Genomic DNA, 27145 nt, shown 5'->3' with positions numbered 1-27145 from the left:
AGAGATGAGCGTTGTTCTACTCGAACTGTTCGCCAATCTCAAATTCGAGCTGTTTTGGGCGGTGTTCGAGCCGTTCGGCGAACACGAACGATTTGAGAAAAATTCGGCTGTTCGAGGTTATGTTCGATAACTGTTCGTGCACCAAAATCATAACTGGATTTTTTCTCAGTAATGATGAAAATTAATGTTAATACGCAGTTTGAGTGTACAGCGGGGTGGGGGGAGGGGCAGGGGATGGATCTCTGCAGGAACAATGAAGATCTCCATTTTTTTTTCTCTTTCCCGCATTTACAGTGGGGAGGTGCAATCTGTCAGCCTATCAGCAGCGCACACACGGAGCGAAGTGCTTTTTTTCACACAAGCAAGGGCATGTGTCATTGGCAGTGTATGTCACATGTCCTTGCCCTATAAGACCAAGCCATTTTCCCCATCGCCACCATTTTCTCACTGCTGCAGCTGCGTGTTAGACGGCACCGCTGTTGCTGTGTGCGCTATACCTTGTTAATTTCAAGCCAATTTTCGCACAAATCTACAGATAGCTTGGGAGTAGGGAATAGTTGTGATTGCAGTCCTTTTAAGGACTAGGTTACAGCATTTCCTACGACTTTTATCAGGCAGGTCTGTGCTCTTAAATAGATAGATTGTGGGGGTAAAGACTAATTGTAATTGGAGTCCTTTTCAGGACTAGGTTACATCAGTTCCTATCAGTTTTTGCCAGGCAGGTCTGTGCCAGTGCTGTGCAAGTTTTTTTCACAGCATTTGGCTGAATCTAGCAAAGCTAATCCTTTTTGGCCTATTGCAGAGTGTGTTAGTCAGTGGAGCAGCCTATCTGTGTTGCAAGATATACCACCTGTGTATAGAATACCAATTTTTTTACTGCAACTAGTGAAGTAAAATCTTTTGGGCATAGCATCATTCTATTAGTCCATCTATACTGACCTCCATCAGGTTGCAAATTGAATATAATTTTTGTCTGCATCTAGCTCTGAAAAAATATTTGGCCTTATAGCAGTGTGTGGGACTTTCTCTATTAGTCCATCTATACTGACCTCCATCAGGTTGCAAACTGAATATATTTTTTTTCTGCATCTACCTCTGAAAAAATATTTGGCCTTCTAGCAGTGTGTGGGACTTGTTCTATTAATCCATCTATACAGACCTCCATCAGGTTGCAAACTGAATATAATTTTTTTCTGCATCTACCTCTGAAAAAATATTTGGGCTTCTAGCTGTGTGTGGGACTTGTTCTATTAGTCCATCTATACTGACCTCCATCAGGTTGCAAACTGAATATAATTTTTTTCTGCATCTAGCTCTGAAAAAATATTTGGCCTTCTAGCAGTGTGTGGGACTTTCTCTATTAGTCCATCTATACTGACCTCCATCAGGTTGCAAATTAAAAATAATTTTTATCTGCATTCAGCTCTGAAAAAATATTTGGCCTTCTAGCAGTGTGTGGTACTTTCTCTATTAGTCCATCTATACTGACCTCCATCAGGTTGCAAATTAAAAATAATTTTTAACTGCATCTACCTCTGAAAAAATATTTGGGCTTCTAGCTGTGTGTGGGACTTGTTCTATTAGTCCATCTATACTGACCTCCATCAGGTTGCAAACTGAATATAATTTTTTTCTGCATCTACCTCTGAAAAAATATTTGGCCTTCTAGCAGTGTGTGGGACTTTCTCTATTAGTCCATCTATACTGACCTCCATCAGGTTGCAAATTAAAAATATTTTTTTGTCTGCATCTAGCTCTGAAAAAATATTTGGCCTTCTAGCAGTGTGTGGGACTTTCTCTATTAATCCATCTATACTGACCTCCATCAGGTTGCAAACTGAATATATTTTTTTTCTGCATCTACCTCTGAAAAAATATTGGGCTTCTAGCTGTGTGTGGGACTTGTTCTATTAATCCATCTATACAGACCTCCATCAGGTTGCAAACTGAATATAATTTTTTTCTGCATCTACCTCTGAAAAAATATTTGGGCTTCTAGCTGTGTGTGGGACTTGTTCTATTAGTCCATCTATACTGACCTCCATCAGGTTGCAAACTGAAAATAATTTTTTGTCTGCATCTAGCTCTGAAAAAATATTTGGCCTTCTAGCAGTGTGTGGGACTTTCTCTATTAGTCCATCTATACTGACCTTCATCAGGTTGCAAATTAAAAATAATTTTTATGTGAATCTACCTCTGAAAAAATATTTGGGCTTCTAGCTGTGTGTGGGACTTGTTCTATTAGTCCATCTATACTGACCTCCATCAGGTTGCAAACTGAATATAATTTTTTTCTGCATCTACCTCTGAAAAAATATTTGGCCTTCTAGCAGTGTGTGGGACTTTCTCTATTAGTCCATCTATACTGACCTCCATCAGGTTGCAAACTGAATATATTTTTTTTCTGCATCTACATCTGAAAAAATATTTGGGCTTCTAGCTGTGTGTGGGACTTTCTCTATTAGTCCATCTATACTGACCTCCATCAGGTTGCAAATTGAATATAATTTTTTTCTGCATCTAACCCAGCCAATAGTTTTGGCCTAATACCACAGTTTGGCCACTCAGCTCTGCTCGGTTCCCATCCATTGTTTTTTTGTGCAAACAACTCCAGAGTTGTGAATTAGTTAACCACCAAAATGAGTGGAAAAAGGCCTGCTGCTGGTGGAAAGGGGAATAGGCGTGTTGGGAAGGGGAAAAAAGGTTGTGTCCGTGGGGTAGGTGTTAAAGCAACAGTAACATCTGCAGAAGAAAGACCATCTTCCAGCCAAACTAAAATGTCTACTTCTTTTAGTGGACAATGTGATAAGATCCCTTTCTTACGGCCACGCCAATCGCTACAAATTCCAGATGAGGCACAAAAACAGCAGGTGCTTCAACGGATATCAAGTGCTCCTTTAAGTGGGCTCTCCTCCACATCAACTTCAACATCACAAATACTCCAGTCCTCAAAGGTGTCACCCCAATCGCACTTGCTTCCTCACAGCTCCCAAATCTCCAGCTGCCCGTCTGAGTATGAGGTAGAACAGATGGTTGAGTCTGCAGAGCTGTTTACTCATACTATAGCCTGGGAATCAGAGGTCTACTCCAGCGCTTCTGTGAATCCAGACGAGGAAATGATCTGCACTGATGCCCAGAATCTTTATGAATCGGATCCAGGACCAGACGCAGAAGGTTCTGACCATAATGTAGACCCTCATTCCCAAACTGTAACTCCTGTTGGTGGAGACAATGAGGAAGACGATGATGAGACTCAAATACCTGATTGGAGCGACAACTTTAGTTTTTTGTCAGGGCAGGAACAGGTTGGCTCTGAGGACGACGGGTGTGATAACGCACAGGGTGATGATGATGAGGTTGGAGATCCCACTTACTGTCAACCCACAGTCAGCCAAGAGATGAGGTCAGCAGAGGAGGTGGAGGAAGATGCTAGTGACGACGAGGTCAGGTTGCGCCTTCCTGGACAGAGACGTAGTACTGGAAGCACGTCAACAACTGCATCCTCAAACACAACTCTGCCTCTCACCACAAGTCGTGGTGGCTCTTCAGGTCGCATGGGTGCTAAGCCTTGCATAGCCTGGGCATTTTTTCAGATCGATAAAGATGACCCAACTCGTGTTGTCTGTAACATGTGTCAGCAAAAGCTAAGTAGAGGCCAAAAAATACATAGTTTGAGTACTTCATGCATGAACCGGCACATGGACATGAAGCATAAGTTGCAGTGGGAAGCTCAGTGTGCTACAATGCGGCCTAGCCGGCCGGGCCAACTACCGTCTGCCATATCTTGTGCATCCGCGGCCTCTTCATCCTCTGTGACTGGGGGGACAGCAGTCACACCTGTTTTGGGGTGCAGACCTGCCACCTCTTTACCCGCAACAGCCAGCGTGATTGGCAGGTCATCATTTTCTTTGGAGGTGGTAACACCAGCTGGTGTTGAGCGCTGTCCGACATCGATAGCACCACCTTTGGATCAAGGCAACCTAACATGTCCGCCTGCATCTTCCTCACAGACCGGCAGTTTGCCGGGGACACCCTTATCAACCCCGTCTAAGCACAATAGCCAGCCCTCGGTCCCTCAGATGTGGACAAGTAAAAGACCATTTCCTCCTAGCCATGAGAAAGCTAAGAGGTTGAATTTCACCATCTGCAAGCTCTTGGCTACAGAAATGCTGCCTTTCCGCCTGGTGGACACAGAGGATTTTCGAGACCTTATGTCCGTCGCAGTGCCCCAGTACCAGATGCCCAGTCGGCACTACTTCTCTAAGAAAGGTGTGCCTGCGCTCCACCAGCATGTCGCACACAACATCACCGCTTCTTTGAGAAACTCTGTGTATGACAGGGTGCATTTCACCACAGACACTTGGACGAGTAGGCATGGACAGGGGCGTTACATGTCGCTGACTGGGCACTGGGTAACTATGGTGACAGCAGGACAAGGGGCTGCTGTCCAAGTTTTGCCGTCCCCACGAGTTGTGCGTCAATCCTCTTTATGTCAAAGTTCCTCCACTGCTTCTGCCTCCTCAACCTCCTCTCGGTCTTCCACCTGCACCCAAAGCCTGTCTGGTCATGCCACAAGCTTTCTAACTGCGCAGAAGGGATCCTGCACACCTCCTTACTATGCTGGCAGTAGGGCTCAACGTCATCAGGCGGTTTTTACTTTGAAATGTCTGGGAAATATGAGTCACACAGCTGAGGAGTTGTGGTCAGCTCTGGAGAACCAATTTCATGAATGGTTGTCTCCACTGGACCTGAAACCAGGGAAGGCCGTGTGCGACAATGCTGCAAACCTGGGTGCGGCCCTTCGCCGGGGCAATGTCACACACGTGCCTTGTATGGCTCACGTGTTGAACCTGGTTGTCCAGCAATTTTTAGCCCACTATCCCAGACTAGATGGCCTTCTGCAGAGGGCACGGTCGCTGTGTGCTCACTTCCGCCGTTCGCATCCCGCAGCTCAGCGACTTACATCTCTACAGAAGTCGTTGGGCCTGCCACTTCACCGGCTAAAATGCGATGTGCCTACCCGGTGGAATTCAACTCTGCACATGTTGCAGCGACTGTGGCAGCACCGACAAGTCCTGGTGCAATACGTTCTGACGTATAGCCTGGGCCAACGAGATCCGGAGGTGGGGCAAATCACGCTGGAGGAGTGGTCTCAGATCAGGGACCTATGCACCCTTCTGCACAGTTTTGAAATGGCGACGAAGATGTTTAGTGCTGACGATGCCATTATCAGCATGACTATTCCGGTGATTTACATGCTGGAGCACATGTTAAACAGAATTCGGAGTCAGGTGGTGGCACAAGAGGAGGTGGAGGAAGTAGAGGAGGAGGAGTTGTATGCGGAAGGGCTAACATCTGCAAGGTCCAGACGGTCGGCAGCACCAAGGCGGCAGGCATGTGAGGGTGGGGGAGATGGTTTTACCAGGGTGCATGGTAGCAGCCAAACTAGTGAGGAAGGTGCAGGAGCCCAGGAAGAAGTGGAGGACGAACTGATGGAAGACTCATCAGATGAGGGAGACTTTGATCACATTTCTGTTGTGCGAGGTTGGGGGGAGAGGACAGAGGAAGGAAGCATGATTGTTACCTCGCCACCAACACAACAGGGACTTGGTGCTCCTGGATGCGCAACACACATGAGTGCCTTCTTGCTGCACTACCTGCAACATGACCCTCGAATTGTGAGAATTAGAAATAATCCTGACTACTGGGTTGCCACACTGTTAGATCCCCGGTACAAAAGTAAATTTGCAGAAATTATTCCTGCCATAGAAAGGGATGCACGCATGCAGGAGTATCAGCAGAGACTGTTGCAGAATCTTACATGTGCTTTTCCACAAAACACCAGTGGTGCACGTAGTGAATCTCACAGTTCCAACTTGCCAACCGTGGGACCGTCAAGTGTTCAGCACTCAAACCGTAACAGAACCACAGTATCTGCTGGTAACATCAATTTTGCGGAATCATTTCACCACTTTTTTAGCCCATCCTTTGCAAGGCCACAGGAGACAAGAAGTCTGACACATAGTCAACGCCTAGAGACGATGGTACAGGAGTATCTCCAAGTAAACATTGAAGCCATGACTGTGTCACTGGACCTTTGCTCTTTTTGGGCTTCCAATCTGGATAAATGGCCGGAGCTAGCCACTTACGCCTTGGAGATCTTGTCATGCCCCGCAGCCAGCGTTCTGTCTGAACGTGTGTTCAGCGCTGCTGGTGGTGTGCTGACAGATAAGCGCACGCGGCTCTCCACTGATAATGTAGACAGACTCACGTTCATAAAGATGAACAAATCATGGATCCGAAACGACTTTTCTACCCCTGTGTCATCCTGGGGAGAGTAAAAGCTTGATGATTGGTTAAAATCACCCTACCAACCGTTTTAAGCTTTCAAATTACTAATCATGTTTATCTGTATCTTGACTGGAAAATAATTTGGGCTTTGTAGCAGTGTGCAGCACTGATCCTATTAGCCCATCTATACTAAGCTCCACCAGATTTAAAATTAATAATAATTTGTAGCTGCATCTAGCCCGGAAAATAATTTTGGGGTTCCGAGATGCGCAAGACACATAAGTGCCTTCTTGCTGCACTACCTGCAACATGACCCTCATATTGTCAGAATTCGAAGTAATCATGACTACTGGGTTACCACACTCTTAGATCCCCCAAACTTTTCGATCAACCTTTTCATTTTAATAAAGACCAAAAAAATGGTCATTTTTGAAATTATAAGCATTAGCAGGTTATTAGAAACTGAAATCAAACAGTTTTCAACTCAAAACTTTATTCTAGGTGATGTTACATTTTCACATAGGACCCCTTGTTCGAAAGGAGCTTCTGAACTCTCTCGTCCATTGAATTTGTCAGGTTTTGGATGGTTTCTGCTTCAATTGTTTTGCATGAGGACAGAATACCCTCCCAGAGCTGTTGCTTAGATGTGAACTGCTTCCCGCCATCATAGACACTCCTTTTGATGATGCTCCAGAGGTTCTGAATGGGGTAGAGGTCAGGGGAGCATGGGGGTCACACCATAAGTTTGTCCCCTTTTATGCCCATATCAGCCAGAGATGCAGATGTTTTATGTGCAGCATGAGATGGTGCATTATCATGCAAAAAAATGATCTTGCTGTGAAATACATGGTTCTTCTTCTTGAACCATGGCAGGAAGTGCTGTTTGAGAAAATCCACATACATTATGGAGTTCATCTTTAGCGCCTTCAGGGATCCTAAAGGGGCCGACAATCTCTCTCCCCATGATTCCAGCCCAAAACATTACTCCACCTCCTCCTTGTTGGCGCTGTAGCCGTGTTTGCGTGGGGTGTCCATCAACCAGCCATCCTCCACTCCATCCATCTGGACCATCGAGCGCTGCACGGCACTCATCCGTGAACAAAACAGTTTTGAAATCAGTCTTCATGTAATGTTTGGCCCACTGGAGCCGTTTCTGCTTTTGTGACGTGGATAGAGGAGGTCGACAGGATGGCGTATGCACAGCTGCAAACCTCTGAAGGACCCTGCATCTTGTTGTTCGGGGGACGTTGGAGGCACCAGCAGCTTCAAAAACTTGTCTGCTGCTATGACAAGGCTTTTTTGCCACTGCTCTTTTAACCTGACGCAATTGCCTGTAGGAAAGAGTTCTCAATTTGCCCTTATCAGCACGCACACGTGTGTACTGTGAATCAGCTACATACTTCTTGATTGCCAAGACACTTCATCCTGATCATCGCACAATGTTGATTGTAGTCATGCCTTGACCTAAACACTCCACAATTTGTTGCTTCTCAGCAGCCGACACATCCTTTTTCTTTCCCAATTTGGCAGAAAATGTAGGCTGCTTAATAATGTGAGACAGCCTTCTTGAGTAGTCTTGACTTTCATTGGACACACCTGCCAAACTAATTAGCACAGGTGTCTGCAATTGCTTACAGTGATATAAAGAGCCCTGACACACATCACCATCAATGAGTTTAACTGACAAACAAACAAATTCTTCCCTTATCACTCCTAAACACTTTTTGCATAATAATTTGGAACACAGTGTACATGTGCTTTTCCACAAAACACCAGTGGTTCACGTAGTGAATCTTACAGTTCTAACTTGCCAACCGTGGTCTGTATGGAGTTGTTCAATAAAGGGCCCAAAATTAAGATAACATAGATGGGAGAGGTCTCTATGAATAGGAATTCCTAAGTATTTGATACCCTGTGAGGGCCAGGCAAAGGGAAAGTTGGACTGGATGGAATCCTATATGGATTTGGGGAGGGAGACATCGAGGGCCTCAGACTTCGCTGCATTGATTTTAAAATTTGACCATGTAACAAAGTGATCTATTTCAGCCATAACAGCATGGATGGATATATGTGATTGAGTGATATATACTAGTACATCATCAGCAAATAGAGAGCACTTGTACTCGGTGCCTCCCACCTCAATCCACCTAATATTGGGGTTATGGCGAATTGATGAGAGCAGGTGCTCCGTCACTAGGATGTATAAGAGAGGGGACAGAGGACATCCCTGCCTTGTCCCATTGGTGATTGTGAAAGGTGATGAAAATATTCTGATGCACCCCCTGGGCCTTGGGACACCCGGAGCCGGACCCTTTTTGGTGGATGCTGGTGGTTGTAGTCTTCGTGGCGGCGACCCGGTTCCGTGGCTCAGGGTGGTCAAACCAGTGGCGGAACTATTTATGTGGTTTTGATGTTTAAATGTCCAACTACGCCACCCGTGGATTGCGGTCAGAGTGAACCGCCACTGCAGGGCAGACCGCTGAGGCTGGTGATGTGGGTGCAGCAGAGCGTAGCATAACTCCCCACGGGAGGAGTATAGCCTCAGGGCAGTGTATGCGGAGGATGGGGGTGATGGTGCAGGGCAGCAGCAGTAACGACACGGAGTCAGTGATGCAGTCCAGGGCCTTTACTCACAGTTCTTATTATCCAGACCATGTCTGCAGGTAACGGCTGCCCACGTCGTACTGTGCTCACCAGGTGAGGGGCCCAGACAACTCCCAGATAACTTTGGAGCGCTTCACAGGATCCCCTTTGTGTGTCCTTTATCTGGCCTTTCTTACCAACCCTTCTGTCCGGCTGCCTCGGGCCTCCTCTTGGTAAACTTGGCGCCAGTTTCCCTGACCCTATGTGCTGCCCTCCTAGCGGGTGTAGCGAGGGGCTGCTCCACATAAAATGTCACAGCCTCCGGTTTCTAGCTGAGGGTCGTTTCCTGCCTCCACTAGTTTCGGGGACCGGTCTCCCCCTTTGGCCTGACCCCTCCATGCAGGTGGATTCGGGCGTGCGGTGGCGACTCGCCCGTCCGCACCCCTGGGATCCCTTCGTTCCTCGTTCCTGGAGCCTTCTCCGCTCCTCTTCCTTCCTTCTCCCTCTTCCAGGCCTGGGCCTCTGTTACTAGGCCCGCCTCCGGAGCAGAGCTCATGCAGAGCCCCTGCTCCCTGCCACTTCTGCTCAGACTTCTCTGCACTGAACTAAGATGGTGCCCACCTTTTATACTCCCTTCTCAATGCACCCAGGAACTGCTTCCTCCCTGCTCCTGCACTACAGGGTTCCCCTTCCTCAGTGTTCCCTCCCCCCACTCCAGCCAGGGACAGGGACTGTCGTGCCCATCTCAGGGGCATATTGGTCGCCCTGCCCCACGGCAATGTGGTGTAATGCATGCAGGTGTCGGGTCCTGATCCACACTCCATCCTTACCTGAGAGTGAGATATCACACCTCTGGGTGAGGTGCAATACCTCTGTAGCAACCGAGCCCTCAGGGTGCTACAGTTCCATTTATCTTCAGCCTAGGTGACGTATTGCGATACAGGGCCATGATTTTGGCTATAAAAGGGTCCCCTAGACCCCCTACCCCAAGCTTTTTAAGAGAATCATATATGGCGTGCCAGGAGACTCTATGGAATGCTTTCTCAGCATCCAACAAGAGTATCTAATTACAAATTTTTAACTGCATCTAGCCCAGGAAATACTTTGTGCCTAGTAGCAGTGTCTGCTAGTCAGCGGATTATCCCGGCTGTTAAGCAAGCTACACCACCTGTAGTTTGGACACTTAATTTTTTCAAAGGAAATGCTTCGGGACCACGGGATACTCAGTGAAGAGCATCAGGAGGCACCCCAAGGCATAGGGGCTGGGACTGGCAGTAGGATGCCTTGCGGTGGACAGCCGAGCTCGATCCCTATAAAAGCTTTTTAACTGCAGCAGCTTTAGTGGACGCTACTGGAGCTGGAATTACGTGGCTGCTGGCATGAGACTTGCCCTCCAATAGATCCTTGTAAATGGATTTAAAGTGTATTCATTCAAATTAGAGAGACAATTTAAATTAAAAAGCTTAGAGCTGCCTCCACCACAGGGGGGCTCGCTCGACCCACCAGCGGACAGGCACCAGTATTGGGAGAGGGGGGCTGGCCGTCAGGGTTCACCGCGGCTCTGGCACAAACCCGGCGACACGGAGGTGGCACGGGCAGGAGCGGACTGAACGTGTCGGCTTCTCACTTTTTGGATTTTAGAAGGGCTTGACATGCCTATATCTGTGTCTCCCCCTCCTTTTACTCCTCCACCTCTTTTCTTTTCTCATGACTATATGTACTTGTCACTTTTCCATGTGTTAGTTGTGTCTTCTGAGCAGTTTGTCAGCTTTTGGACACCTTTGAAAGTGTTTTCTATGTGTTTCTATGTGTTTTTGTTTGCCTGCCATTGGTTTTAACGGTGTTCGAAGGTGTTCGACGAACAGTTCGAGGAACAGTTCGGCGAACACACGGGAGTTCGACGAACCGAACCGAACTCGAACACTACGGGGGTGGCTCAACACTAATGATGACCCACACTCCGTACAACTAGTTGCCGACTTCTTAATAATTTACAAGTAAGCTCATCAGACTATAAAGAAGGGACTGGTACACAATGACAAATATTGACCCTGAGGGCACATCTAGACAAGCCGACAGCGGCTGTTAAATGACCGTCGATAGCCTATATGCAAGCCAACCGGCAGTCATTTAATGGCCTGTTTCTATAGGCCAAACTCAATTCTGGTTGATATTCTTAGAAAAACATAGTTTGGCATAGTTTATGAGGTCGTAGGAAGAACTAATTTAGCTAAAAATAAGTCGTCGAAAAACAAGTACCAAAGAGGACGTGTAAGATTCAGTGTCTTCCTAAGTGACCAGCTAGAAGGTAAAGCCGTCGGAGCAGATCGATTTCATGAAAAGGCCAGTACGTCCTGGATTACAGGGACATGTTCTGAATCACATTATAAAGTTCATTAGCTTCTCCCTCTGCTCATTATTGGCCTCCTGACAACGTAGATAAATCCTGGAAACTAAATCAGGTTGATCAGACCATTCAGCTCCATCGCACAGGGCCATAAAACATTTCATTTCTGATGCCACCGAGTGACCATAGTCGGCTGTAATAATGGTGGAAGGGTCATTACTGGAAAAATCTTAGCGTGCTTTGATATTTTCCTCCAATATGTGAAATCCTTCCATCACTCAGCCATAACTTGACCATTCTAGGGAAAACTATCCTATACTAATGTTTATAGCTCAAAGGAACCAGCATTGTTGGGTTATAGGTTATTTAATTAACGTGAATTCTAAGGGTCTGATTCATTATTGCATTTGTGCCTGCTTTTGGTCTAGTTTGAGTTTTTTTAAAGTGAGTCTATCACTCCAAATATACATTTCATTCTAACCACATAGCCTTGTAGGGGATATAGCAACAATAAAAATCATTTTTTCGGTTCTTCTGTTGTTCCCAAAAGCAACTTTATTGTAATATGAAGTGAAGATGCTCAATGCACCATTGGCAGGGCTAAATGCCAGGGTGCACTGTTCCACCCACTCCTTCTATGCTGATTGACAGCACTGATCCTGTGCAGGAGAGACTACATAAATCACTCTCTCCTCGCTGCTGACATTGCTCTTCTTCTCTACTATCACTTCAGTGCGGGATAGAAAACATAAATCACTCTCTCCTCGCTTCTGACATTGCTTGTTTCCTCTGCAATCTGGAGAGCTTGTCACTTCTGCTAGTTCAGGAGAGAGCACACAAATCACTCTATCCTTGCTTCTGACATTGCTCGTCTCCACTGCTATCACTTCAGTGCAGAAAAAGCTCACAAATCACTTTCGACGAGGGGCAGTATCCCGAAACACAGTGTCTGCAAATTGATGGTTCTGGCTTATATCCTAAGTCATGTGATAAGGCTCGTTAAAAGGTCACTATTGATTTTTAGGATTGCTACTTCCTGTAGGTGGCACTAGAGTCCTGGTCCTCTTCCTCTCTGAAGAGACAATTTGCATATTTCCCATAGGAGCATTGCAGCTTTAAAAGTCTCCTCACAGTGACATGCTTAACATGTCACTCTCTGCAAGGAAATATGTTACCCCTTAGATACCGGTCTGACGCCTCTCACCCAGCCAAACCAGAACTCACACTTTGAACTGATGAGGGGCAGTACCCCGAAACACAGTGTCTGAAAATTGATTTTCTGCTTCTGGCTTATATCCTAAGTCATGTGATAAGGCTTGTTAAAGTGTCACTCTTGACTTTTAGGATTGCTAATTCCTGTAGGTTGCACTAGAGTTCTGGTCCTCTTCCTCCCTGAAGAGACAATTTGCATATCTCCTTGCTTTTGAAAATGCTCCTCTCCCCTGCTATCACTTTAGTGCAGGAGACAGCACAGAAATCACTCTCTCCTCGCTTCTGACATTTGCTCATCTACTCTGCTATCACTTCAGTGCAGGAGAGAGCACACAAATCACTCTCCACTTTCAGCTGACATCACTACACAGCGACACCTAAGCAATATAATAAGGTAGTATAAATGTCAGAAGCGAGAAGAGAGTGATTTGTGTGCTCTCTCCTGCACTGAAGTGATACCAGATAGAGGAGATCAACAATGTCAGCAGTGAGGAGAGAGTGCTGTTCGCACTCGCTCTAGCACTAAAGAGGTAGCAGAGGAGACAAGTGATATCAGCGAGGAGAGAATGATTTGCATTCTCTCTTCTGCACAGGTACAGTGATCACATAACGGAGGTTTATCTTTCGACAGTGATGGCTCAGGCAATCTAGAGCTGTATATCAAAATAGAAGGAGTGGCAGTAACCTAAATAAGTCGGTGGAACAGATTTAAAAACAAAAACAACCATCTTTATGGCTTCTCCATCTCCTACAAGGCTATGTGGTTAGTTTGAAGTGTAAATTTGGGGTGGCAGACTGCCATTAAGCTTGTTTTTGATTTGTGCCAAATTCTACTATTAATTTGTGCATTTTTTAAGTCAATTTTATATGTGTTCACCTGGCATTTTTGTAATGTTTGTGGTTTTTATTTTCCAGATGTTTGCGGCCAATTTTTTAAAAAGTCACAACATTTTGGTGCAAATTCCCTCTTAGAGTGATTTTTTTTGGAAGCCAGAATTTTTTTTTTGCCCATATGTTAGAGTTGTGTGTGACATTTTGTTCTTAAAAGGAGAAAAAAAAAGATTAAAGAACAAAATAAAGAGAATTTTTGATTGCACTCAATGAACAATATTTTAAAGAATTTTTGGGGAAAAAAAGTCAAACATACCAAGGCAAAAAGTGACTAAACCACGCATATAAGGAAATGGATCCTTATTTTCTTTGCAGAGATCTACATTATGTCAAGATTTTCAAGTAATAAGCCCAGAACATTGATGAATGGGAAGGATGCCGCGCAGATGAATTTAAGTGTGTAAATTGATTCTAGAACATTTTCTTTCTGGAAAATACTCTGGAAAATTAAGTGATCCTGTCTGATTATTTCATTACCTTTTATACTACACTGATGTAAAAGAGCGGAAATTGCATTTTTTTTTAGAGTGTAATCATTGTCAAACACATAAGCTGTTAGTGAAATGCTTGTCCAGTCCGCAACTGGCCCACAAATACTGATGCTATGAATACCTAATCATGTGCGCCATAGGTAGACATCTGCCGATCTTGGTTAAGAAGAACTACACACACTTTAAGCCTGAAGATAATGTTGTAAATGCTCCACCAGGGGAGAAGATTCACCTTTTCTGCAGGACATCAGCCAAAATAACATAGAAGTGATTTGGGGAAAAGTCTCTGAATGTGGTCCAAACTGGAGTTGAAACTGACCAAAATTTGTGGAGAGACCTAAACATAGCTGTTCATCAACACTCATCATCCAATCTGATGATTTGTGAAAGGATCTACAGAGAAGAACTGGAATAAAAGTTCAAATGCAAGTATACCAAGCCTGTAGACTCATATCCAAGAAGACTCAAGGTAAATACAAAAGGTAAAGTTTAAAGGCTATGAGTGGTAAGCGGGAGGCATCTTTATCCATGAGGACATACAGTGTGTAGCTCAGTGGGTTTTTCCTTTTGAAAGATGGAGACTGTCTCTCCTTAACCCCTTTACCCCTGAGGATGGTTTGCACGTTAATGACCAGGCCAATTTTTACAATTCTGACCACTGTCACTTTATGGGGTAAAAACTCTGGAACGCTTCAACGGATCCCGCTGATTCTGAGAATGTTTTTTTGTGACATATTGTACTTTATGATGGTGGTAAAATTTATTTGACATGGCTTGCGTTTATTTCAGAAAAAAAAAAATTGGAAATTTGGTGAAAAATTCAAAATTAGAATTTTCATGCCCTTAAATCAGAGAGATATGTCACACAAAATAGTTAATAAATAACATTTCCCACATGTCTACCTTACATAAGCACAATTTTGGAAACAACATTTTTTTTCGTTAGGAAGTTATAAGGGTTAAAAGTTGACCAGCGATTTTTAATTTTTCCAACAAAATTTACAAAACTATTTAATTACGAACCACATCACATTTGAAATGACTTTGAGGGGCCTACATGACAGGAAATACCCAAAAGTGACACCAGTCTAAAAACTGCACCACTCAAGGTGCTCAAAACCACATTCAAGAAGTTTATTAACCCTTCAGGTGCTTCACAGAAATTTTTGGAATGTGGAAAAAAACAATGAACATTTAACTTTTCTCACAGAAATTTTATTTAGACCCATTTTTTTTATTTTCACAAGGATAACAGGAAAAAATGGACCCCAAAATTTGTTGTGCAATTTCTCCTAAGCACGCGGATACCCCATATGTGAGGGAAAACCACTGTTGGGTGCACGGCAGGGCTCGGAAGGGAAGGAGCGCCATTTGACTTTCTGAATATAAAATTTGCTTGAATAATTAGTGGACACCATGTCGCGTTTGGAGAGCCCCTGATGTGCCTAAACAGTGGAAGCCCCCACAAGTGACATTATTTTGGAAACTAGACCCCTCAGGGAATTTATCTAGATATGTGGTGAGAACCTTGAAGTTTATAACGTGGAGCCATGAAAATAAAAAAATCTAATTTTTCCCACAAAAATGTTTTCTAGCACCAAATATTTTATTTTCAAAAGGGTAAAGGGAGATAATGGACCCCAAAATGTGTTGTGCAATTTCCCATGAGCACGCAGATACCGCATATGTGGGGGAAAACCATTGTTTGGGCGCACTGCAGGGCTCAGAAAGCAAGGAGTGACATTTTGGAATGCAGACTTTAATGGAATGGTTTGCGGGTGTCATATCGTGTTTGGAGAGCCCTTGATGTACCTAAACAGTGGATAGCCCCCACAAGTGACCCTAGTTTGGAAACTAGACCCCTCAAGGAATTTATTTAGATGTGTGGTGAGCATCTTAAACCCACAGGTGCTTCACAGAATTTTACAACGTGGATCTGTAAAAATTAAAAAAATACATTTTTCCCACAAAAATGTTTTAGCCCCAAATTTTTTCATTTTCACAAGGATAGCAGGAGAAAATGGACCCCAAAATTTAGCGTGATCGCCGAGACATATCCATATGTTCTTGGTCATTAAGGCCCAGGTCACAGGGACGTATGGATACGTCTCACTTCAGAAAGGGGTTAAGGAGACCAGCTGTAAATTAAGTCTTACTCGCAATGCTCCATAGAAGAAGTATACAAATTTGCCCTATCTCAGAAAGAAAGCAAACAAATTTGCATGTTTTTTTCCTGTGTTACATTGCCAACGAAACTCCTAACCACAGGTAACCACCAGCTTTCCAAAGTACCATAAAGCAGCTCTCTGTAATTGAGAGTTTGGCTTGGTTAAAATCTCTATAGTGCAAGGCTTCTTAAAGGATTGTCTTATATGGTAGTGATCTCTACTAAGTGGCCCTAGTGAGATATTTGAACTAGTTTGCACAGTTGTCCCATGATGCAGTACCCATAAGATTTGATACATAGAAGGTCTCATAAGGAGAGCCAGCCCGCTTTCGCAAAGTTATTTCAATGGCGTCTCAACTCAGCCAACCAACCCCTAATCTATGCTAATGAAAGGCAAATATCCCAAGACAGCTAAATAGGAAACCCAAGATGATCCACAAGCTCATCAGTGCTAAGTCTTGCTGGAAACTATTCTAGGGCTCTCTGCCACCATCGTAGAGACTGTATGGACTAATGTGTCTTTTGACTGGTTGACCAAGAGGCACAATGACTTGTTGTGGATGGCAATACCGAGTGGACTGCCCATCCAGTCAGTCATGCACAAATCTCGTGAAGGAAACATCTTTGCACATCTTTGGTTATCGCGCTCTACAGAGCCTGTCAGATGCTCTGTAAAGTAATATGTCCAACTTGCTACTTTATAGACTATTACATGGAGATCATTCTTTTGGGGCCATCCAGGATGCTTGCTGCCTTAACAACTGTTTTAAGGATGCTGTTTAGCTTGATAGTAACTGGCTCATTTTGGAAAAAAACAGATTGTGATGGGTATGTGACTTGTCTAATATCCCTAGCGTTGTTTGCAAGGCTTCTTAACTTGATCCGAATGGCTCATAGACTTTTGATCCGCACTTTACTCTGCTGTGACTCTCTAAAAAGTCAATGTAGAGTAAAGGGCTTGCACGAGACTGTGCAGCTGCAGGATCGAGGCGCCGAATGTCAGACACAGCCAGACTCCCCACAGAGAAGGCAGAGATGGTATATTACCATCTCTGCTTTCCTACTTGCCTTGTACACAGTGCTGAACAAGTATAGGAAGTGCTGAAGATGCTTTTTGCTTCTGGAGCCAGTGATCATGTGATTACTGTGTATACGGAAAGAGCAAGAGCTGCTTTGTCCAAGGAAACCCAGCCAGTTCTGCTGTGCAGTCTGGAGATTGAATTTCCTCTGGAACTTGGGTTAATGTACCAGCCTCAGTTCCAGGGGAAATCATCAATAAAAAGAATATATTAATAGTATTTTAAAATGCACCCAGAAAGTGTGAAATAAATTAAAAAAAATAAGTAATTAAAAAAGGCAAGAAAAAAGAGACTCAGCCAGTCCAAATTGTAATTAGCAACACTGCCCCCAATGAGAAAACGATAAGAAACTAAACATTTTCTACGGAAAGCGGAATGCAATTTAAAATGTTTTTTAGTTCTCCATTGTGGTTGCAAAAAAAATCAAAAATCAAAATGGAAAAAAAAAGACATTCATTTCTTATTTCTCTATTTCACATTTTCCCTCAATGTCAGCAAAAAAAAAGAAATACAAAAATAAGACTCAAGGATCACAAAAAAAGAGGCAAAAATTATTTAAGTATCTGAAAGAGAAAAAAAATGTTTGATCCGTTAAAAGCGCATTTGCGATAAAACCCTAAAATGTGCCTGGTCTGAAACGGGGGAAAATGGCCCGGCCCTGAATTGGTTAAAGGGTCACATTTATAAGGTTGCCACCTCTACTAGGCTGCACTTTGTGTTCAAAGAAAGATAAAATTTGTATACAATAAATTAGTAAAAATTTTAAAATATCCAAATTTATTTTATTCTTATGGTGAATTGTGTGAAAATGGATGAGAAAAATGCTATTCAATGTATTTTTGCACACGTTCCTTGACTCTATTGTGAAATTACACCGCCATAAAATGAAAGGAAACTGTTGATACATTTCTTATATAAAATGGAATTCTTACCTAAAAGGCATAACAAGACAAGCCACCAGGAGGTCAGCCATAGCCAGGGACATGATGAACATGTACGTCACTGTTCTCAGTCTCTTTTCCACCGCAGGACAAATGAAGACCACTGTGTTTCCCAAGAAGGTGACCAGGTCAATAATAGTCAGTAACAACCCAACCACCACCTGCTGAGGAGCTATTTCAGATGTTTTATTCCCGTCTCGTCTCATCCCCGAGGTACTAAACGAGAAGTTGGAGGTCAATGACACATCTTTGTCCATCGGCATTTTCAGCTCTTATGTCCTAGAATACAAAAGAGACGGAAAATTGGTCTGGTAGAAAATAATTTGTTCCACGCATAATATTCGATGCTCTTATTATAGCAGTTCAGCAGATTCTCCAGAGAATTGTTTATGTTTAATAGCAAGACTGAAGAGAAGAGAAAAATTACCGAGCAGCATGTGTCCTAGTTACATAATTCTGAAGAACAGAAGCTTCCGAAAGTGACTGCACCTCACACATTGTCTGACACCTGCTAATGGTAACACAATCATGACCAAATGGGCGCATCTAATGTTAATGTACAGGACAGTATCATAGTAGTTGTATCCTTGTACATAGGGGCCAGTATCATAGTAGTTATATTCTTGTACATAGGAGCAGTATTATAGTAGTGATATCCTTGTACATAGGGGCAGTATTATAGTAGTTATATCCATGTACATAGGAGCAGTATTATAGTAGTTATATTCTTGTACATAGGAACAGTATTATAATAGTTATATTCTTGTACATAGGGGCACTATTATAGTAGCTATATTCTTGTATATAGGAGAGGTATTATAGTAGTTATATTCTTGTACATAGGAGGCAGTATTATAGTAGCTATATTCTTGTATATATGGGGCAGTATTATAGTAGTTATATAGTTATATTCTAGTACATAGGAGCAGTATTATAGTAGTTATATAGTTATATTCTAGTACATAGGAGTAGTATTATAGTAGTTATATTCTTGTACATAGGAGGCAGTATTATCGTAGTTATATTCTTGTACATAGGGGGCAGTATTATAGTATCTACAGTACAGACCAAAAGTTTGGACACACCTTCTCATTTAAAGATTTTTCTGTATTTTCATGACTATGAAAATTGTACATTCACACTGAAGGCATCAAAACTATGAATTAACACATGTGGAATTATATACTTAACAAAAATGTGTGAAACAACTGAAAATATGTCTTATATTCTAGGTTCTTCAAAGTGGCCACCTTTTGCTTTGATGACTGCTTTGCACACTCTTGGCATTCTCTTGATGAGCTTCAAGAGGTAGTCACCAGAAATGGTTTTCACTTCACAGGTGTGCCCTGTCAGGTTTAATAAGTGGGATTTCTTGCCTTATAAATGGGGTTGGGACCATCAGTTGTGTTGTGCAGAAGTCTGGTGGATAAACAGCTGATAGTCCTACTGAATAGACTCTTAGAATTTGTACTATGGCAAGAAAAAAGCAGCTAAGTAAAGAAAAACGAGTGGCCATCATTACTTTAAGAAATGAAGGTCAGTCAGTCTGAAAAATTGGGAAAACTTTGAAAGTGTCCCCAAGTGCAGTTGCATAAACCATCAAGCGCTGCAAAGAAACTGGCTCACATGAGGACCGCCCCATGAAAGGAAGACCAAGAGTCACCTCTGCTTCTGAGGATAAGTTTATCCGAGTCACCACTCTCAGAAATCGCAGCTCAGATTAGAGACCAGGTCAATGCCACACAGAGTTCTAGCAGCAGACAAATCTCTTCAACAACTGTTAAGAGGAGACTTTGTGCAGCAGGCCTTCATGGTAAAATAGCTGCTAGGAAACCACTGCTAAGGACAGGCAACAAGCAGAAGAGACTTGTTTGGGCTAAAGAACACAAGGAATGGACATTAGACCAGTGGAAATCTGTGCTTTGGTCTGATGAGTCCAAATTTGAGATCTTTGGTTCCAACCACTGTGTCTTTGTGCGAAGCAGAAAAGGTGGACGGATGGACTCTACATGCCTGGTTCCCACCATGAAGCATGGAGGAGGAGGTGTGATGGTGTGGGGGTGCTTTGCTGGTGAGACTGTTGGGGATTTATTCAAAATTGAAGGCATACTGAACCAGCATGGCTACCACAGCATCTTGCAGCGGCATGCTATTCCATCTGGTTTGCGTTTAGCTGGACGATCATTTATTTTTCAACAGGACAATGACCCCAAACACACCTCCAGGCTGTGTAAGGGCTATTTGACCAAGAAGGAGAGTGATGGGGTGCTACGCCAGATGACCTGGCCTCCACAGTCACCAGACCTGAACCCAATCGAGATGGTTTGGGGTGAGCTGGACCGCAGAGTAAAGGCAAAAGGGTCAACATGTGCAAAGCATCTCTGGGAACTCCTTCAAGATTGTTGGAAGGCCATTTCCGGTGACTACCTCTTGAAGCTCATCAAGAGAATGCCAAAAGTGTGCAAAGCAGTCATCAAAGCAAAAGGTGGCTACTTTGAAGAACCTAGAATATAAGACATATTTTCAGCTGTTTCACACTTTTTTGTTAAGTATATAATTCCACATGTGTTAATTCATAGTTTTGATGCCTTCAGTGTGAATGTACAATTTTCATAGTCATGAAAATACAGAAAAATCTTTAAATGATAAGGTGTGTCCAAACTTTTGGTCTGTACTGTATATTCCTGTACATAGGGGCAGTATTATAGTAGTTAAATTCTTGTACATAGGAGCAGTATTATAGTAGTTATATTCTTGCACATAGGAGCAGTATTATAATAGTTATATTATTGTACATAGGAGCAGTATTATAGTAGTTATATTCTTGTATATATGATGTCATTGGAATCACTGAAACTTGGTGGGACGATACACATGATTGGAATAAAAGGCTAAAAGGATACAACTTATTTGCAAGAAACAGACTTGATAAACGAGGAGGAGGTGTCGCATTGTATGTTAGAAAAGCGTATATCTGCACAGAGATTGAAGCTTCAGAGACTGGGAGTTCTGTGGAAACTGTTTGGGTAAGAATACAAGGAGAGAACAACGGAAAGGACACCATTGTAGGCATTTACTACAGGCCACCTGGGCAAGCTGAAGATATGGATGAACTCTTTATGTATCAAATGACCAAGTTCTCCAAAAAATATGACGTAGTGGTCATGGGAGATTTCAACTATCCAGACATTTGTTGGGAATCTCTCTCAAGTAAAACTAACAGGTCAAGCAAATTCTTATCCTCTCTTGCTGACAACTTTATCTTCCAAAAGGTAGGGGAGAAAACAAGGGGATCTGCTACTTTGGATCTAATCCTTATAAACAGGGAGGAAATGGTTGAGGAGGTAAAGGTGGCTGGAACCCTAGGAGGCAGCGATCATGCTATTATAGAATTTTGGATAACTAGAGGAGGAAGACATGTGAAGACTCAAACTTCAAGGTTAGATTTTAGAAAGGCAGATTTTAAGAGACTCAGAAAGAGAATAGGAGGGATCCAATGGCTGGATGTCCTTAAGGACAAAAATATCCAGGAAGGATGGGAAATTTTTAAAAATGAGATTCTCAAAGCACAATCGTTAACAATCCTGAAAAGTAGGAAGAATGGGAAGCATTTAAGGAAACCAGGATGGATGAACACAGAACTTAAACACATGCTAAAAAGAAAGAAAGAAATGTTTATTAAATGGAAAGAGGGAGGCATATCTAAAGAAGATTATAATGCAGTCTGCAGATCCTGCAGGGCACGTATCAGGTTAGCTAAAGCTGACAATGAATTAAGGCTTGCAAGAGATGTCAAAAGCAATAAAAAAGGATTTTGGGGGTATGTCAAAAGTAAAAGAAAAGTCAAAGATGCTATAGGATTTTTACAGGATGAAAATGGAGAAATGGTAAGAGAGGATGTTGAGAAGGCCGAACTTTTTAATTCCTATTTTGCTTCTGTTTTCTCTCAGAAAGAAAATGTAACATCAACTGATCTTCACTGTCCTTTTAAAGGAATAGAGGAATCCAAGTTATCTGTAAACAGAAAGATTGTGAGGGAATATTTAGCTAACATAAATGAGTTCAAGTCTCCAGGTCCAGATGAATTACACCCCAGAGTACTGAAGGAGATCGTAGAAGAAATTTTAGAACCACTCTCCATAATCTTTGAAAATTCTTGGAGAACAGGAGAAGTCCCTGAAGACTGGAGAAGAGCAAATGTTGTTCCTATCTTCAAAAAGGGGAAGAAGGTGGACCCAGGGAACTATAGGCCGGTGAGTCTGACTTCTATACCAGGAAAGATCTTTGAACAAATTATTAAACAACATGTATGTAAGTACATGGATAAGAATGAAGTGATTAACCAGAGTCAGCATGGGTTTGTAACTAACAAGTCATGTCAGACTAACTTAATTTCCTTCTATGACAGAATCACTGACTGGGTGGATCAGGGAAATGCTGTAGATATAGTATATCTTGACTTCAGCAAAGCATTTGACAAAGTATCTCACACCATCCTTATTGAAAAAATGACCAAATATGCAATGGACCAGGCAACTGTTAGGTGGATTCATAACTGGCTTAGTGATCGGACTCAAAGGGTGGTTGTAAATGGCTTCACATCCAGCTGGATGAATGTCTCAAGTGGGGTACCACAGGGCTCCGTCCTGGGACCTGTATTGTTCAACATCTTTATCAATGATTTAGATGAAGGAATTGAGGGTAAACTGATTAAATTTGCTGATGACACAAAGCTAGGAGGGATAGCTAATACTAGAGAAGAGAGAGAGAGGATTCAAAAAGACCTAAATAAACTGGAGCAGTGGGCAGCAACCAACTGAATGGTTTTTAACAGGGAAAAATGCAAAGTACTACATCTGGGCAATAAAAATGAAAAAAGCATATACAGAATGGGAGGAATAGAGCTAAGCAACAGTACATGTGAAAAAGACTTAGGTATACTAACAGATCATAGACTGAACATGAGTCAACAGTGTGATGCAGCAGCAAAAAAGGCAAATACAATTCTGGGATGTATTAACAGAAGCATACAGTCTAGATCACGTGAAGTCATTATCGGTCTTTACTCCTCTTTGGTCAGACCTCATCTGGAATACTGTGTACAGTTTTGGGCACCACATTTTAATAAAGACATAGACAAACTGGAGCAAGTTCAGAGAAGAGCGACCAGAATGGTGACTGGTCTGCAAACCATGTCCTATGAGGAACGGTTGCAGGATCTGGGAATGTTTAGCTTGCAAAAAAGAAGACTGAGAGGAGACTTAATAGCTGTCTACAAATATGTCAAGGGCTGTCACATTGTAGAAGGATCATCTTTATTCTCATTTGCACAAGGAAAGACTAGAAGCAATGGGATGAAACTAAATGGGAGGAGACACAGATTAGATATTAGAAAAAACTTTTTGACAGTTAGGGTGATTAATGAGTGGAACAGGCGGCCACGAGAGGTGGTGAGTTCCCCTTCAATGGAGGTCTTCAAACAGAGGCTGGACAGACATCTGTCTGAGATGATTTAGTGAATCCTGCTTTGAGCAGGGGGTTGGACCAGATGACCCAGGAAGTCCCTTCCAACTCTACCATTCTATGATTCTATGATATAGAGGGCAGTATTATAGTAGTTATATTCTTGTACATAGGAGCAGTATTATAATAGTTATATTCTTGTACATAGGGGCAGTATTATAGTAGTTATATTCTTGTACATAGGAGCAGTATTATAGTAGTTATATTCTTGTACATAGGAGCAGTATTATAGTAGTTATATTCTTGTACATAGAGGCAGTATTATAATAGTTATATCCTTGTACATAGGGGGCAGTACTATATTAGTTATATTGGTGTATATAAGAGCAGTTTTATAGTAAAAGAAAGGGTTTGTCAGCTCACCTATCCTGAACAAGTGTTCAATTGCATGGACCCCCACGATGCTGCAGGAATTATAAAATGGAAAAGCAAGGTCCATCATAATGAAAGTCCTCTAAAAAGTCCATTTTATTGGTAAAGCAATTAAAAAAGGATGTGCAGTCCATAACCAAGAGCAAGGTTAAATCTAGCAAGTACAAAGTGATGCGTTTCGATCACAACAGATCTTATTCTTTGCAGTGTCTTGCTACTGTGTTAGAAAAAAGACTTTTGTCTTGGTTATGGACTGTACATCCTTTTTTAATCGCTTTACCAATAAAATAGACTTTCATTATGCTGGACCTAGCTTTTCCGTTTTATAATTCCAGTATCATAGTAGTTATCTCCTTGTCCAGAGGAAGCAGTATTGCAGTAATTTTGATGTTACAATATTACAGTATGTAGTAATGCTGCTCTATACGGCTTTAGTGAACACAATCCAATGTTTAGAGAAATTATTGGGGTAGTTCATATTGTTCAATAAATTCCAAATTCTGATGATAAAAGATTCTATCAGTCATTTACTTCCTCTGTGAGTCCCACTGACATATGAATAAATATATCTGACATTTTATAGAACAAACAGTGTTATATGTACTGTCAGACTCGCTGCTCTCCTTTGCTTATCATGGCACTTTCTCTCTTTGCATACAGAATTTACACTAAGTTCAATACCTGCTGTATACATACTGTATGTATGTAGTGAGCTATATCTGACATATAAGTAACTACGTGCACATATGCATGGGCTCCCTTCTATAGGTATAATAGAGGGTTAATTAGGACAGAATTTAGGACCTGAAAACACAATGGGGGACAATAAGTTGGATACGGGGGAAGTCCATTCTCATTTTTGCTACAGGACCCAGGGAATTCCTTGTCAGGGTATGTGCCCACGTAGCGTTTTACAAGTGTATTTGATGCAGAATTTCCGCAGCGGAAACGCTTGTAAAACGCTTGTTATTCCGCACCCCATGGTCCCCAATGAGTATCCGCAAGTTCTATGCCCATGCTGCGGATTTTTCCGCAGCGTTTTTGATGTGCACAAAAATCCGCAGCATGTCAATTAATTTTGCATTTCCGCAAGCGGAATTTGCCTTTTCAATGCATTAAAAAACGCAAGGCAATTCTGCATGGCGAAAACGCGCGAAAAACGTGCTATAAACGCTTGCAAAATTCTGCATGCATTTTTCCTTGAAAGGACATGCGGAAATGAAGCGCAAAGTTTCCGCTTCATTTCCGCAACGTGGGCACATAGCCTAAAGCAAGAAACACTGGGGAAGAATATATAGAAGAATGGGCTATACAATGACAATAGACTGCTGGTGTTCATAAGCTTTATCATAGACACAGCTGTAATAGTTCTGTAATTGGCGATTGATTTTCATCAAACTGCATATTTACATATAAGTAATTGTGAACTTCAAAGTATCAAAAAAAGAAACAATGTGATATTATTCAGTTCCGGCATCATTTAGTCCTTCCCTCCTCTGCTATTCTCTTCACACAGCGCTATTCCAGCATGTGGACGTCTCCCGGTTGATATAACGCTCTATTAACGCCTGGCTGAGACGGTGGAGACGAAGTATACCCCGCTATTATTCTCAATCTCCGCTGGAAACCTCTGACTCTAAACAATGTTATGACCTGCTGCTTTACTCAATTGTTTGCTTATGTGATAAAATAATCAGAAATTGTGAACTCCGGGAAAGCGCGGCTCATGATACCGTACTATGGAAATCAGTAGAACATTGCTGCCGCCAGTCTTTCATTCATACTTGATACTAACATGAGTTGTTCAGCAAGAAATAAAATTCCAAAATGTAAAAAAAAGGATAGAAAATTAGATTTTATTCTAAAAACATATACATATATTCAATACTGTGCAAAAAGTTTTAGGCAGGTGTGAAAAAAATGCTGCATTATCATTCCCATTAAAAACGGAAATTGTCCAGCAGTGCCATCAGTTCAGAACTGGCAGCAACAAGTAAGACACAGGTAGCCACATTAACTGTTCAGAGAAGTCCGGGCAGCAGTGGTCTTCATAGAAGAATTGTAGCTAAAAATCCAGATGTTCGCCAAGGAATCAAGGCCGAGTGACTTAACTATGCACAAAAACATAGGAATTGGGTGCAGAAACATGGCAGCCGGTGCTCCGGACGGATGAGTTAAAATGTGAAATATTTGGATGTAACAGAAGGAAGTTTGTCACCAAAGGGCTGGAGAGAGGCACAATAATGAGAGTCTGCAGGACACAGTGAAGCATGGTGGAGGATCCTGCACTTCCGGCTGCATTTCAGAAAATGGAATTGTGGATTTGGTCAAGATTATTGGTGTCCTCAATGCTGAGATATTCAGGCAGATACTTACCCATCATGTAACACCATCAGGGAAGAATCTGATTGTCTCCAAATTTATGTTGGAGCGAATCGATTCACAGGACCCGCTCCATCGGCCATTTCAGCAATCTATCACTAAGAACTGCTTACCACTTACCAGCATCAGTGGCTCGACTTCTGATTAGCCGGCCCGGAAGACGTCACATGTGCATCATCGCACAACAATGAAGTAGAGTAAATATTTTGGCAGGTAAGAGGCGGTTTTTAGGTCTCCTGCTCAAAAGCCACAGATTACTGATGCTGAGCTTTGTTTCGTTGCTATAGTAAAATGAAAGCTGAGCTCTGGTTACTATGGTAAAAGTGAAATCTGAGTTCTAATTAGTTGCTCTGGTAAAAACAAAGCTGAGCTTTGACTGGTTGCTGTGAATGAAAGTTGAGTTCTGATTGGTTGCAATGATAAAATGAAAGCCAAGCGCTGATTCGTTACTATGGCAAATAAAGACAAATCTAATGTAGGCCCGATAAGCATACCTCTCAAGTTTTACAGAATCGTAAGAGATAGAAATTACGAGGCATGGTTAATTTATGGGCCACCCCATAGCCACACCCACAAGTCACACTAATCTACAATTTCTTTCTACCCTGGCAGGAGGAGGTATCAGAGGGGATGGTGGCCGTGAGGGACATTTAGCACATGCCCAAGACTAGAGGGCGTAAACCAAATCCGGGACTGTCCAGCTGTATCCAGGACGATTGAGGCCTATGGATTTATTAATTTTTTTTGTTCATTCATTTATAATTGTATCACCCATTACTTCCTTATTTTTACGTGAGCTTCACTATATTAGGACTTGCTTTTTCGCATCTGAAAGGCCGTATTCACACGAAGCTTAAACGCTGCAT

General features: G+C 42.5%; 1 protein-coding gene across 1 annotated transcript in view; it reads right to left on the bottom strand.

Annotated features, from left to right (window-relative positions):
• LOC141163667 (histamine H2 receptor-like) overlaps window positions 1-27145 on the bottom strand; it is a 164441-nt gene that overhangs the window by 82745 nt on the left and 54551 nt on the right. Inside the window, exon 2 of the mRNA XM_073649170.1 lies at window positions 17994-18281. Within this exon, the coding sequence (XP_073505271.1) occupies window positions 17994-18265 (272 nt within the window). The 5' untranslated portion in view covers window positions 18266-18281. The remainder of the gene's footprint in view (window positions 1-17993; window positions 18282-27145) is intronic.

The sequence above is a fragment of the Phyllobates terribilis genome, unplaced genomic scaffold (genome assembly GCF_046119375.1).
Source record: "Phyllobates terribilis strain yellow unplaced genomic scaffold, ASM4611937v1 Scaffold_1__5_contigs__length_1240528914, whole genome shotgun sequence".
Taxonomy (NCBI): Eukaryota; Metazoa; Chordata; class Amphibia; order Anura; family Dendrobatidae; genus Phyllobates; species Phyllobates terribilis.
The sequence above is the reverse complement of the archived record's forward strand: the minus strand, read 5'-3'. Positions and strand labels throughout refer to the sequence as shown.